This window comes from Neopelma chrysocephalum, unplaced genomic scaffold (genome assembly GCF_003984885.1).
Source record: "Neopelma chrysocephalum unplaced genomic scaffold, ASM398488v2 Primary Assembly neopelma1_25, whole genome shotgun sequence".
NCBI lineage: Eukaryota > Metazoa > Chordata > Aves > Passeriformes > Pipridae > Neopelma > Neopelma chrysocephalum.
Genome location: NW_020897694.1, coordinates 2,393,534 through 2,409,758, shown reverse-complemented (window position 1 = coordinate 2,409,758; position 16,225 = coordinate 2,393,534). Strand labels below are relative to the sequence as shown.

The 16,225-nt window shown below is 42.0% G+C and overlaps 1 protein-coding gene across 1 annotated transcript in view; it reads right to left on the bottom strand.

Moving 5' to 3' along the window:
* The window catches only part of DIAPH3 (diaphanous related formin 3), a 211,686-nt gene extending 198,584 nt beyond the window's left edge, over positions 1 to 13,102 (bottom strand). The window contains 2 exon segments of the mRNA XM_027674265.1: positions 689 to 721; positions 12,637 to 13,102. Coding sequence (XP_027530066.1) covers positions 689 to 721; positions 12,637 to 12,786 — 183 coding nt within the window. The 5' untranslated portion in view covers positions 12,787 to 13,102.
* Positions 13,103 to 16,225: the final 3,123 nt, after the last annotated feature.

The following is a 16,225-nucleotide window of genomic DNA, read 5'->3' as shown; positions in this document are numbered from 1 at the left end:
GATCTCAAATCTCACTCAAATTTTCACTGAAGCTCTCAGTTACACACAGAAGTACTTCAGAAGAAGTTGTACAGCACCAGTCATAACAGCTGAGCTTTAGGTGATGACAGAACATGATTTCCTAGGTAATTTCAAAGACATTGTAAAATTATCTATATTAAGGAAAAAAATTACTTCAAAAAGAAAAGTAGAGGCAATGAAATCAGTAACTTCAAGAGCAAGAGAAAAAAAATCTGCTTTGTGATCAGCTGCAGAACCTCATCTCTGATCACATTCAAGAAACAGTGTTGGTATGGCACTGAACATACCTACCATGGTTTGAACAAGTATTAGTGACTTTCACAAGCGACTGTTACTTTGTTAAACACGTCATTTTAAGCCAGCATGCAGCCTAAGTAACTTCAATATTAAACATGTAATCAAAGATATCCTAACTTTGGCACATGTAAATTGGCACAATTACCTGAGTCAAGCTCATTTAGCCACGATTAGAGCACATTCAAAGCCATCCATACATTTCTGCTGCTCACACTATGTTACAGGTAATTACTAGTTTAGTGAGACTTTGCCAATTAACTAAATTAACTTCAAAATTAAGATGGTTTCTTGTATCAGTAGGTTATTTCTATTGCATTAGCAGTAAGGTTATTTGCTTAGCATAGCCAAAGCAAAACTTAAGCTGTCTTACCACATCATCTGTCAGTGTCTTGATATTTAAGTGCTGTAAATCAAACAGGAAACCAGTTACATCACAATTGTGCAGTTAAAAAAAAAAAAAGACCAAAACCAACCAACCAACCAACCAAAAACAAACAAACCAAAAGACAAACCTCCAAATCTCAGTTATACTCAGTTATGGTTACTTTTATTCAAAATTAGATGCAAGTTAAACAGTGTTGCATCCTGACACTTTAAATAAAGTAATACTTTCCCGGCAAGTTGCACCTTGTTGGTGTACAGGGCACAGCAAGTCATACAGGGAATAGAGTGTGGATTCAAAAAAATCTGCAATCTGATCCTCAGACAGAATAATATCAGAAGAATATAAACCAAGCACAGGTTGAAACAAGCTGTGTTTTATTATATTTTATAGCTAAATATACTAGAACAGATGACCTGTTCTATAATTCGTCTCCTAGACTTGTGTCTTCTAGAGATGGCTGTGGAACACCAACAACAAATCAGTCCAGAGATTTTAAACTCAACAGAAGAAAATGGAGCTCCTCATAAATTCAAAACTATCTGTCAAGTTGCAACAGTCAAGTTGCAATACTGTTGAATACTCTCAAGCAATGCCTCTGGGGCAAGCAGAGCATGAAGTTGCAAGCAGAGCATGAATTACAAGCAGAAATCAACATAAGCATTTAATAATAGTAACATCCAAAAAATCTATAGGTCACTTAAAACGGCAGATCCTGAACCAACATTGCTCTCCACTGCACATTTGCAAACACAGCAAGTGCCAGAATGTACAGCTCTTGCACAAAACCAAGAGCAACACAGAACACTGGTGACTGATGAGTCAGTGTTGCAGGGATCCCATATATAGTTTTTATGATGAGTCTGAGAACAGACTTGGCAGGAAAACTTGAAGAATGTGAAGTCACATACTTAGTCAGACAGACTCTTACCCCTTCTTAGACTCCCCTCACTGCCTAGTGTGCAAAGCTTGCCAACAACTACAGCAACTGTCAACGGCTATATACAAATTAATCATATTTCGAAACTCTTGTTTTGTCTTCACCAAATCAACAATATTTGACTATTGCTCTCTACAAGTTCCTGGAAGGAGTTTACAGCGAGTTGGGGGTCAGTCTCTTCTCCCAGGTAACATGCAATAGGACAAGAGGAAATGGACTCAAGTTGCACCAGGGGAGGTTTCGCTTGGATATTAGTAAAAATTTGTTCACTGAAGGGGTAGTCAGGCATTGGAACAGGCTGCCCGCCTGGTGGAATCACCATCCCTGGAAGTGTTCAAAAGGCATGCAGAGATGTGGCACTTGGGCACAGGGTTTAGCAGTGAACATGGTGGTGCTACGTTAATGATAATGGTCTCAGAGGTCGTTTCCAACGTCTAACAATTCTGTGACTCTACAATTATTACTTCTGACATCTTCTCTGCTTCACCCCTCAGAGCAGAAGAACAATTTGTGTTAAGTTGAATATTATCATACAATAGCTCTACTCTGAATATTGTCAAGAAACTGAGGAAGAAGCATCTGATGAATGGTTATGAAGTTTAAAAAGCAAGTGAGGTGTAAGGAAATACAGTATTCACTAGACACACTTAAGTTCTACTATAAAAATAAAAAAAAATTGAAGCTAGGTCAGTACTGAACTCTTATGACAATTCCATTCCGTGTTCTAATAGGTGAGGATTTCTAATAAATGAAAACAACAACAAAGTGAAAATATTTCAATCCAGTCAGGAGACTTAAGATCTGTACCCCAGTCTTCCCACTGGTGGTCTCCTGCTGCAGAGGTAGATCAGACTTTTGCCTCACACACTGCAATGGAGCTGGGTTTTATTACTTGTTTTTCCCATTCTGCTAAATAGCTACCAAGACAGTATGAATGTTAATTTGTGTACTTGCAAAAGCTTGTGACTTGGCAGTTAGCAAGTTTTGGTACAACACCTCTGTCCTTAAGTGAGTGAAGCTGCAAGAGAAAACACTAACATATGGTCTTTCACTGCAACTAGGTAGTGAAGAACATAAAAATTTATTCCTTTTTCATACAGATGACTTAAATCACTAAGCCTTAAGCAATGCACAGATACCATTGTGAAGCTCCCCTAACAAAGTAGGAGACTATGTAATCTGCTTATAACGAAAACCACCTGCATTCTGTGCTTTGAGGTGGAAATTCAGGATTCATGTCCAACTGTGGTGGTTTGAAAAACAGGAATTTCAAAAAAAGCTAATTTTAAAAGGTTTGCTACAATTTGTTCTAATGTGAGAGAGAAGTTTTCAGATATGCACAACTTAGTATAGGGGGAGGGAAATATATTACAATTTATTATTAACATATATACATATATATATAACAGTTTTAACTATCTCTTCTATGGTGAAACAATATATATATACATAGATCGTCTCTCCTTTCCTTCAAAAAAGAGTCCAGAAAGAAAGGAGAAGTCCTCTTTTCACTTTCAGGCCACAGCTCTTCCAAATTAATTTTCTGTGGCACTGGTGTCTCTTATTTTTAAGGCAGCAGTTTTGATTTGTTGCAGCTAGAGTTCTTCTTTCTTCTGCAGCACGAAATGCAAGCGGTTAAAGTCTTTATCCCCTGCTCTTGCTTCACGGAGATTCCAGCCCCCGGGGAAAGAATTCTCGGGGATTTCCACCCCTCCTCTCCGGGGTCAAGGAGTTCTAAGGCTTTTACTTTAGTTCAAGTTCTTACCCTAGAACTGAGTCCAACTGACTCTCTCTCCCTCTGCTCTGTTCTCGGATTCACTGGTCCAATTCACTGCTGCTGCAGGGTCCAGCCAGCTTCTCACCACTCCCCTCCCCCATGGTGGGAAAAGGCGGTAAGGTCGGCTGGAAAACTCCTGGGGAGTTTAACTCCCTCAGTCTTGGCTGAGCCAGGACAGTGGGGGCCCAGGGGCTCCCCCAAACCCAGGGGGAGACTCCCCTCGGTACTTACATGACTGTATGCTGCAGCCGCCTCTCCAAAGAGTCATGGCTAGTCCTCCTGGCCCGCTCCAACCCAGGGGTCTCCCTGATCTTCCAGGGTCCCCCTTGGTCACTGGCTTCAGGGGGCTTCTCTCAGTAGCTGTGCTGCTCCCGGCCCCCCAGCCAGGACCCGGGGGCAGGGGCCCCCTGGCCCCGCGCCACACGTGGCGCGTTGAAAGCATGGCTGCTTCTCCTTCTAGCTATGCAATTAAAATTAACTTCCATTTTTGTGAGTATGTAATTTCCGCAAGGGTGCATGAGCTTTCAATTGGTCCAGTATTAAAAACAATACGCCCTGGGGAAAGGTTTTTTTTCAAACCACCACACCAACTCATGTATATTCCACTAAAAAGATGGGGGAAACAACAACATCAGGTTCATTCCCACTTAAGAACTTGGATGTTTTGCAACTGCTCTGTAGAAGACACCATCAACATCCATGTAATCAGGCAATTTTGGATTCAGGTTTTGTTCTTAGAAAAAGGCAGAAGTTAGTGGGATAGTTCAAGCCAGTGTTTACTTTTCATTTAAGCTGTAAAATTCAGCAATGGAATTTACTGTGGTAAAGGTGAAAAGTTTCCTATTTGGTACATCAGAACACCTTACTGACCCAGGTCATCTGACTAATTGGTGAAAAAAGACCACCACACAACCAATTAAGGACACCATAATTGTATAACAAACTCAATATACAGACATGAGTCTCCTCTATAAGTCTTCATCTTACTGGATACCTACACTACAGGAGTGTAAAAATACCACCATTTCTTTCAGACAGTGTTGTGGAGTCTAGTTGAAAGTATATGCTAAAAGCCTCACTAAATATCAACACTGGTGACATTGTATTTGGAGACTTCTTTATAAAGGAGAAAAAACTCCATGCAAACAACCTTATGTTCAGATCTTTTAGCACTCCAATATTAGAAGTCTGAACAACCTGCCGTAAGACAACTCTAAAGTCTTACTTAGTGAATTTTATGTTATAATACTACTCAGTTAGAGGAGCTGGTTGAAACATAAGAACTGAGGTTATCTTCTTCCCCTCTCCCTTACCAAGTCCTTCTCTTCTGACAAGGCTGTGCAAAGTAAAATCAGTTGCCAACTTCACTGGTCTTCTGTAGCATTCAAGGATACAGGGGACACAGAGATGTGAAACATTAAGTGTGGTCTTAACCAAAAAAAAAAAAACCTACTTGCCACACTGGGTCTTTTAGTGGCGTTACATTTAGAGGGGTGTTGTGACTCAAGAACAGGAGCATATTTATATTCTTGCTAGGCCAAACAAAACAAGCACATTTCTAGTACGGGGCAAAACAACTAGCCCAGGAGTCCAGTAAAGACCATGTAGAAGCTGGAGTGCCTTCCTATCACAGGAATATATGTCTATTTTCAGACCTGGATATATCAGTTCACAGAAGACATATTCTGCTTAAGTGATCAGGTTGCCTTAAATACAGGCCTGCAAGTAAATAAATCTGGCTTAAGTAATATTCCTATAATATGCAGTCACTGTTAAAAACACAAAGTAAGATTACAGCTACTGCCTTGCAATGGATGAAAATATTAATATGCTATTCGGTACCTTCCATGAACTACTCCAGAATAATAAAATTATTGCTTTGAAAACATAGGAGCTATGTACAAGTATTCCTCTAGTCTATCATGTAGAAAGTAGATATGCAAAATTGAAAAACAGATTAACAGTATTTTAAGAATGCTGACATCCTGTTTCTTCCTGGGCGCATTCCTCCCATTGTGGGGTTCCATTTCTGAAGGCTTGAGGTGGATGGGGAAGGGGTTACTCCAGCTCCAGGGGTTTCTTCTGGACGCATTAAGGGGTTAGGTGCTCACCCCTCCCCCCACCCACGAGGTCCCATGGCTCCCGGAGAGACAGCACACAGCACGTGGAGAGGAGGCGAGAGAGAGAGTTTATTGTGGTTAGGGGTTTATAAAGCTCTTGGGAGGGTCAAAAGGGACCATGTAAGGTAAGGGGTCTTACAAAACACCAATCAGGCAGGGAACAGCCAAATAAGGAAGGGGTTAACAAGAGACCAATGAGAAGACTTCTTGATATCTTCTCAGGACATTCCTGAGACAGAGATAAGAACTGGCCGTGGGGGATTTTGGGAAGAAGAAACATGAGTTAGCAGAGACCACAAAAAAGCCATTTTAAAACATGCTTAAACCACAGTTTTCCCATATAATGCAGGTTTACTGCTACAGTTTCTAGTCAGACACAAAAGCATGAAGAGATGAAGGAGCTAATTAGGACAGTTCAGAAGGAGATTTGTTGATCATAAAAGGAATTAGAAGACAGACAAGCACACCACCATACACCCTTGCCAATATGAGAGGAGTTTTAGCATGCAAAGTAACAGGATCTCAGGCAGCTAAGCAATTTCAGTATGTCCCTCTACCACTCTGAAATACTTCAATTTACAAAAAAATTAAAAATCCCACAGACTAGTATCTAAATCCTTTTGAGATCATCATGTTTGCCTTCCCTGCAGATGAAAACAAAGAAACAAACCCACATATAACCCCTTCAAAACCACCACACACATGTATAGGATCTTTGATATTTTACACAGAGCTCACAGCCTGCACGTAGCTTTGAGAAAAGAAAAAGATGGAAAAAAGGAGGGCTTAAGCAAGATACAATGAGTTTTAGAAGAACTGGCCAACTTAGGCCTGAACAGTGAAACAAGATAAACTAAGACACTAGAAATGTACACACAATCACACAATCCCCTGTGTACCTTTTTAAATTAGAAAGTAAGGAAGAACCCATTGCCATTAATTTTATCAACAAAAAAGATTCAACACTAGCTGTTTCTTCCCCAAAGGATATTCTCCAGCAGAAACACAAGTAAAAGACTGAAGCAAGGATTGCAAGGAAACCTGTAGACTTAGAGAAATGTTAATTGGATGACTACAGTGAATGCTATTACTTTAGGATCTCCTTTGTCACAATATTCCCTCAGTAATTTTGCTACCTCAGTCTGTAAGCTCAACTTACAAACTGCACAGCATTTCTTGCTTTTAATTTCCAATACACTACTTCAGCATTTAGTTAAATGGCTTTATCACACACTCTCTCTTGCTTGGAAAGCAGTCTGAAAAGTAATCAGGGCAAAGCTATCTTAACATGACAGTTTCTACACAATGATATTCTTTAGACATTAATGAGTTAAACTCAATATTGGTGTTAACAGGTAAGATCATATAACAAAGTGCTAGAACAGAGCACTAAAATTTAATATCATAACCCACAGCGCTAATTCATGCCAACAAAAATAACAGCATGAGGAATTTACAGTTTTACAAAGCTGCGATAAAGTGTTTCAGGTAACATCTGTTCAGCAATCATTTCTTTAAAAGACTAATTTACATTCAAGGTCTTACACTGCAGCATAACTGCAGCAATTATTCAGTCACTTCGTAATTAAAGATATTGACACAGATCAGTCTTACCTTCTACTCTATGCCAGAGAAATGGAAGTGCTTTTGCTTTTAACTACATCTTTCTTTGATTTACAGACTGTTAAATGCAAGTGTTAATTTGTCTATTTTTAACAGATTGGAGTAAACAAGAAACCCTTCTTGACTCATAAATTTCATAAAGAACTAACTCAAAAACATAACCTGAAAGTCACTGAAGACGGGTCAATGGTATACTGAAATTAATAGAAACACATCCAACTTGAGCTAGAAATCGATCTTTTGATGACTAGTGTCTACAAGATGTAATCTCAGTAAAGTCCAGTTGTAAGTCACATAATCAGCACTCACTGTAATAATTTCCAAACATTTCTAAGGGGAGGGAGATTAAGGAGAGGAAGTGGCAAGCAATTGCTTTTTGACTCACCCTCCCCCAGCAGATTTCAAAAGTTTCTTGCTCAGTCAATATACATATAGAGAACAGGTATAATATCTGACATCCTTCAGCAGATTTCCTCTTTTTACAAGGTCCTAAACCACAAGGGTGAATGCAAGAGCTTCCAGTAAGCTGAAGAATCACAGTATCTAGAACACCTTTTACCCTTTTAAGATTCCCACTCTTCTAAATCTTGGACTTGCTGAACAAAGCCATGCTGATATATGCTTAAAAATTAAGGATCGTTCCTTAAAAATTAAAATAAAATAAAATGATTCTGCAAAAGAACTGAGAAAATTGATGTTTAGAACTCATTTACTTCTTCTGAGAAGCTAGTTTATTCAGAAAGGCAGTCCTTCAAGGCCTCATTTGATTAGACTAAACAGTTATAGTGGTTGATTACAAAGCCTTTCTCACCCCACCACTCCTTGAATGCAGCGAGTTTTAAAAATGGTATTTTCCTCAGCTAAACAGGATTTTCTTTAGAAGAAAAAAAACAAGAGATACATGTTAATGATGTCACCTTTGTCAACCAGCAATCCAATTTCACCTCAAGGTTTGTCAGGGAATCAAATTATTTTTCAAGTTAGCATATCTGCTATGACAGATCAATATGTTGCATTGACTGGAAGGGTTCAACTTGGAACTTACTTTCAAGCCTTGTGCACCGAGGAGAATTACACTTGCACAATCTGAATTAATTGAGGTCAATAAATCTAACAGCCAATTTACTTTGACAAATGTACAGCAGATCAGAAATAAAGTTGAGGTAACATGAGGTATGGCACTGTAAATATCCCAAACACAGAAAAGGCCACAGCCCAAATCTAAGGCCAGATTACAGAGAGCCTAAAGGGGTGAAAGGTAGGCGTTAAGCATTCTGATGCAAAACTAATTTAACTAATAAAATTACACTGAAGAAGTATTATGGAAAGAGTTAGATGCAACCAAGTTAACACCCATTAGCTCAGCTGGTTAGAGCATGGTGCTAATAACACCAAGGTGGTGGGTCCACTCCCCGTGTGAGTCAGTCACTTAAGACCTGAACTCAGTGATCCTTGTGGATCCCTTCCAACTCAGAATATTCTGTGATTCTGTGACAAAAATACAAAAAAATTCTTATAAACATTAAGTCCAACCATGAACTACCAAGTCCATCACTAAGACACATCCCCAAGTGTCAGATCTACATGTCTTGTAAATACCTCATGAGATGGTGACTCAACCACTTCCCTGGGCAGCTTCTGCATTGCTTGATCACATCTCAGGGAAGAAAGTTTACCTGATATCCAACCTACATCTCCCCCGGCATAACTTGAGGCCCTTTCCTCTTGTCTATTGCTTGTTACCTCAATATTCTTCCTGAAGTGAGGGACACAGAACTGGACACAGTACTGGAGGGCGTGGCCTCACCAGTGCCAAGTACAGGGGGACAATCACTGCCCTGGTCCAGCTGGCCACACTGTTTCTGGTACAGGCCAGGATACCATTGGCCTTCTTGGCCACCTGGGCACACTGCTGGCTTATGTTCAGCTGGCTGTTGACCAGCACTCCCAGGTCCTTTACCGCTGGGCAGCTTTCCAGCCACTCTGCCCCCAGCCTGTGCGGGCATGTGTTGTGCCCCAAGTACATGGGGTTGTTGTGACCCAAGTACAGGACCCAGCACTTGGCCTTATCAAACTTCTTACTGTTGACCTCAGTCCACCGATCCAGACTGTGTAGATCCCTCTGCAGAGCATTCCTACCTTCAGACAAACTCAACTTGGTTTCATCTGCAAACTTACTGAGGATGCACTCAATCCATCCTTCTCACTTTTTTGGGGGAGCAAGAGGGGAGATATACAATCTCCGTCTTAAAAAAAAATCAAACCAGTCTTGTAAGACAACAGGAGGTGGACAGGAAGGAGAGTTTACCAATTTTAGATTTAATAGCTGAGTGATAAACATTCTGTCTTGCAATATCTCAGGGCAGAAATTTATGAAATGATAGAATGAAAAGTTGATCCCATAGTACCCTTCAAGTGAACCACCTCAATCAAAGAAACTGATTGATGTGTCCAGCTATTAAAATAATTCTACCTGTAGCACTGTGTATGCTACTCCTCCAGAAATTATTAGCCAGGACAAGCCAGAGATTAGAGACTACAGTTCATAGCTCCAGTAGCTCCTTGGGTTTTGTGACATGGAGCAGTTTGCTGCTTTTTACTGACCACTAAATTCCACAGCTCACATTTGTAAACTATTCCATTTAACAGTTTACATGAAGACAGAGACAAAATCCTAAACTCTATTCAAGAAATATTCAACTCTGACTCTTCTTAACGTCACCCAGTGAGTTAATAGCATACCTGGAACACAATCCAGGTTTGAAGAACTCTCCTATCAACACCCAAGGACAAAATCTTTAAGAGATTATTTAAAAATGAAAAGCAGGACTACTGCCTAAGGCCAAATGCTTTTCAAACTTGCAGTTTGACAGAGCATTCTCATGAATTAAGGACGTTCTCACTCAGCTCCGCTTAAAGAGTTTCAGAAACTGGGCAAGGAAAACAGGGACAGGCCAAAATAAAATAAAATAAAAAATTAAAAAATCCCACACCTACCTACATGATGAACATATGCCCTACAAAACTAAGTCAGAAACCCAAATTCAACTCCCTTAATTATCTTTAGCTGGGTCAAAAATCAGCACTATGACCTCAAAAAGCCAGTCAGCAGATGCCCACATTGGCACATTCTCAAAACGACCCTTGCATAGCATGGGAAGCCTAAACATATATCAAACAAGCTCATTTGCACCAAAGAGAAGGCCTTCTCTCACTAAAAAGACAGTCATATCTCAGCTAAGAAAAAACTCTCACTAGCTTTTAAAACATATCTGGCAGGATTATACTCTGTATAAACTATTGTTTTGCCATTCTAACACATGGTTAGCAAAACTGAACATGATGGCAGGACCCTACTTCTGTTTTAACACATAATTAGGGGGAAAAAAGGGAAAGTTATTGCATTATCTTATTTGCATAAGACCTTGGCAGTTAGAGTATCAGTAATAACTAAAACCTCTTGACCCAGTGCTCTTGTCAGTATCAAACACACACAAATTCATGTTTCCTACTCACCAGAGCAATAATCCAACCATCAAATCATATACCATTAACACTATCCAACCTTTTAGGCTGGGCAGACCATGTAAGTTTTTTCCTCACAGATCAAATACTAAAGCACATCCAGTCATGGCACCTGCATGACTAAAATGCATGTGCTCCCAGGAGAAACACAGCCATTTATAAAGACAAGCAAACAGCGCTTTGTCAGTTTCATATAAACCCATTCTAACATGTAGAGAAAGGCACGGTGATATACGTCAAACAGCAAATACGTCAAACAGCAATCTCTGCAGCCACAGTATAAAATGCCAGGAGCAAGTTGTGACCTTCCAGAACAGGTTTGGCCAGCCTACAGTTTGATATCGCTTATTGGGTAACTTTTTTGAACCTGTGCACAAGTGTCAGACACTCAAGTACTGAATATTACACAAATACACCTTAGAATCAAGAATCTAATATCATGGCTAGGCTTCGCGAACAAAGATTTGGGAAGGGCTCTACCCACATTTGCTACAAGCGCACTGGTGGCTAAAGAGGCCAATGCAAGATAGACAAGACCACTTGCAAAAGGCACAGAAGAAAGACTCCTTGGATAGTATCGGCAAGACACGATTCTTTCTGCGTTCTTTTCTCCTCCAGAGTGATCCTGCGTGCGTTCTCAAAAGAAGCAGCAGCGTTATGGATTGTGTATCTCCAGACCTCCCAGTTGGAGGCCACAGTAGACCAGTTATGGTGGTCAATATGGCCAAGGTTGAGATGTTGTTTCAGGGAGTCCTTGTATCTTCTCTTTGGGGCTTCTCTCTTGCGGCAGCCGGTGGCAAGTTCACCATAAAGCAGGATCTTAGGGAGGCGGTGGTCCTTCATCCTGGAGACATGTCCTGCCCAGCGCAGCTGTGTTCTCAGCAACATGGCCTCAATATTTGTGACTGCTGCTTGTTCTAGAACAGACATATTGGTCACATAATCTGACCAGTGGATGTTTAGGATTGTACGGAGACAGTGTTGATGGAAGTGTTCTAGGAGACGCAGGTGGTGGCGGTAAATGACTCATGATTCGGAATCTAATATATGTTAAGTATTATAGTGTCTCTTTTGTAAGCACATAACAAATACAGCTAAGAGCAGGTGGGCTCAGAGACAGCTGAACAAAGACTAATGTGCGTCACCTAAATATGAGCAAGGGATGCATCTGCTCTGCTTGTGGTGGATATTGCTAGGTACAACTGGACACAACTACCTGAAAGAAGGCTGTAGCCAGGTGGGGGTTGGCCCCTTTTCCCTGGCAACTAGCAACAGGACAGGAAGATATAGTCTCAAGCTGCACCAGGGGAGGTTTAGGTTGGCCATTAGGAGGAATTTCTTCACAGAAAGGGTGATTAGACATTGGAATGGGCTGCCCAGGGAGGTGGTGGAGTCACCATTCCAAGAGGTATTTAAGACTGGACTGGACCACGGTCTCCTAGACAAGGTGGTGTTCAGTCATAGGTTGTACTTGATGATCTTGAGGTCTTTTCCAACCTACTTGATCCTGTGGATACAAGGCCTGTAGAATATATGTTTGTCCTAGCCTTCATACTTGGGAATTTCATAATGTCCAAACAAAAACTGGTTATTTCTGGGTACTCTTTAGTTAGAGTGCACCTTGCAGACACATTATCATGCAGACAATTATTAGCCATTTCGAGTTTCGCAGTTCTTGGTGTGCTAGCCAAAAGCTTTTCAAAGGAGGGCTAGGGACGAGAGCTTTGCTATGTCCCTTAAAAGTCAAAGATTCAGGATTTCACTAGACACTCCCAACCCGCCCGCCGGTCTCTCGGGGGCTCCGGGCAGTGACCAGCCCGGGGTGGCAGTGGCACAGCACGGCCGGGCCCCCCGGCACAGGCCGGGCAGGGCCCCGCGGGGCCGGGTCGGGCGACCGGCAGGCCCCACACCTCCGCGGGGCAGGGGGCGGATCGGGACGGCTCGTACTTACGAATTTGGGCTTCCTGCCGTCCGCCGCCTCCTCGGGGCCGCCGGCGCTCCCGGTGCCCGGCGGGCCCTTCCTACGGAGCCCCTTGTTCTCCCGCCCGCCGCGACCCGGCGGCGAGGACGGACCGCAGTAACGGGGCCGCGGCGGCTCCATGGCCGCGCCCGGCGAGGAGGGGAGATGGATGCGGGGGGTGCGGGGGAGCGCTGCCCCGCGATCGGGCCCAGGCCCAGCGGCCCCGGCCGAGCTGTGCGCCTGCGATTAGTGCGGCTTAGCTGGGCTCGGCCAGGCGGGGCGCCGCGGGGGGAGGAGGGGGGCTCAGCGCTAAAGCCGCCTCCTCAGCGCAGCAAGGGATTTAGCGAGGAGCAGCCCCTAATCCCGACACACCTGGCCGGAGTACGGGCAGGGACAGGAGCGCGCGCTCCCAACGGCCGCGGCTGGCGCAGCCCGGGAATGTCCCGCCGTCCGAACCTTCCCGCCACCGCCGGCACCGCCCCCGCGTCCCCGGCACGGCCAATCCGCGGCGCCGGGGGGGGAGCGGCGCCTCCCGGTTGGCTGCGCTCGCGCCAACCTCCGGCGGATCAGCGGCTCGCGGCGCGGGCCGGGAGTTCCGGGCACCGCCTGCCCCTGAGCGCTCGCGCCCCCCCCGGACCCTGAACTGCAAGGGCCGGGAACAGCGCCGGGAGCGGGATGGGAGTGGTCCCCCGTCAGCTCTGTGACAATGCCGGCGAGAGATGGGAAAATCCCCCTGCTTTGAGGTACGGCCTCCTCCGTCTAAGGCGTTAAGATACACTTTCACACACATAACCCTGGAAGGAAGGTTGTATTTCCTTACCTCTCACATCCTGCCTTTTCTTCTGCAGGATCTGAACGCGAGGCGTGTCCCTGCCCTGTTTGGCCTAGGATGCCAATTTTCAACTCCTGATCTTGTTAAAAATTCCGATTCCATACCTCGAGCCGCTGTTTGACAGGTAAAAAGTGGTTCGTCTATTTCTGTATAAACTTCTTATATAATTAGAGCGCTGATTTTTATAGGTAAATATACATTATTGTATGGAATCATAGAATCATCAGGGTTGAAAGAGACCCTTAAGATCATCCAGTCCAAACGTTCCCCCAACACTGCCACTGTAACCCCTAAAACACCCAACACCAGATCCAGATGCCTCTTAAACACCTCCAGGGATTTCACCACTTCCTCGGGCAACCTATTCCAGAGCCTGACCCCCCAAAACAGGGAAAAAATTATTTCTCATATCTAATCCAAATCACCCCTGTCACAGCTTAAGGCCATTTCCTCTGGTCCTCTCAATGCAGGCACAGTGTAGAAGAGACTGACCTCCATCTCACTATCATCTCCTTTGAGGTAGAGAGCTATATATGTATACATGTATAAAATATATAAATAATATTTCTAGTATTACTTTTATACTGTCTTGGTGGTATTGGATTAAGAAAGCAAAATAACGGAAGAGACATAGTCCCTATCCAAAACAATGGCAGTGTTTCCATCATCGTTCTCAGGCCAGGTTTTTGTTTTGTGATGATCACAGGCTGTGCTGCCATGGCAAAAAGAACATGTGTACGAACATTCTGCATTTGTTTAATTCAGCCTGTTGTTCTCCATCACTGAAAAACCTCCAAGACTCTGTGGTTTATGGGAAGATACATAAATAAAGATTTTGTTATGCTTTAAACTGTCCAATTGCATATGTTTTGCAAAACAATTGAATTCTCATTACTACATACAATACCTTGCATTCATCTTTATTTTAAATTAAGAGTAGTTAAAATAGTGATGCAAACCAGAGACTTATGTAGGGAAAACTCTTTCCAAATCACAGTGTTAGGAATCATTAAGAAAAGGAAGGCTAACACTCAGCATTCATATCTCTAGAGTATTTTCTAAAACAGAAAAAGTTTCCTTTCTCTTCTGTCATTCAGTAAGAAAGATATTCATGTTTCCATGTTATTTTTACCATTTTCTGTTACCTTGAATGCACTGAAAATAAAATGCTCCCCCCAACAATTGCATTCACTTTTTCCACATAGACTGAGGGGCTTTTATTCCAAATGCAGTGACTTCAAAAGAATAAAAAAATCTCATTCCTTCATCATGACTTACACAGGTGGTGACATACAAAATGTAACATCTGCCAGTACACAGAGCTCTGGTGAAACAGCAGAATTCAGCCCCAAACTGGACCTTTGTAAGGCTGGGTTTTAACACAAGGGAGCTCTGGCGCTATGCAGAGTAGATGCTGTAATTATTTGTATACATTAAACTGTTCATCCTTTGGCAGCTTTCTATAGATGTTTTGTAAATTTATATTGGAATCCTTCACAGAGAGTATAATTAGCAGAACACTGTTTAATGTCATGGTTAATGATTTCCTGGAACATTTGATTAGAAAATTAATCAGCCTATGTGTGCGTATGATAAAGCTGTTTAAATGGGCCTCCTAATTGCACTGTGGTGGAATACAATGGCTTGTGCCAATATATCACTTTCAAGGTACTCTGTTGCAATAACAGAGAAACACTAAAGGGAATAATTTATCAGACAGTTTTACTAAGCCAAAAGTAAATGTTAGTACTTTTGATCAATTATTATTTTATACTACCCCTCTTGTGCTTGCTAGATGCTCCACAGAACAAATACACTCTTGCAACAGTTTAGCTGGCCAAGACTAATCATGACTGAGGAAAAAATTTTGAGGAAGAAATGCATCAGTAGTACTAAAATTGTGCAGAGATTCTACTTAGCATGCATATTGTCCAGGACATGCAAATAGCTTGGCCATTTTGCATTATTTTTGTTCTGGAATGAGAAATTTTCAGTTTTAAAAGTCTGAGATAGTAAGTGCGTAAAGTTAACCATGAATATTTGCAAAACTAGTCCTTTAGATTGATGGATTTATTTAGGCTCTTAACATTCTGTTCCATCTGTTGGGTTTTTTTAATATACTATGACTCAAGTCTTAAAAAAAAAAAAAGCCTTCCTAATATTCATTGTACCAGGGACACGGTTTTTCAAATAAATTCCTGTGCAAAGGGTTTCAAAGCTGGCTTTTGACTGAGTTTAGGCAGTTCTCCATATTTCATTTGGAGACACCTGATTCTTTCCTATAAGAAGAAGATAGAACAGTCAATTAACTGTTCCTTTATTAGGTTCATCCTCTTAAACTGTAACTAAAGTTACGAAGGATTTTGTCAGCAATGTTGTTGTTTTTATAAAGCAAGGATACAAGTTTAATACTAACAATATTTAAAGATGATAACAAGGAAAACCTTCCAGAGCCACAGTTCCTATGGCTTGGCAGAAGCAAGAAAATGACAAATAGACATGTCTTTTCAGGAAAATGGCTTCTTCCTTCTCCTATGAAAAGCACCAAACAGGACATCCTAACCCAAATCCCTCAAACTTGCATAGCTATTTGTAAGTTATACCGACATGTATTTTATACCTTTCCCAACATCTTATTCAAACAGTTAATACAGGAGTTACACCAAGATAGTGTAACTCACAACGCCAGTAAAAATTACATTGGAAAAACATGGCCAGTCTTCATGTCTTATAGAGGCAAATGATGCT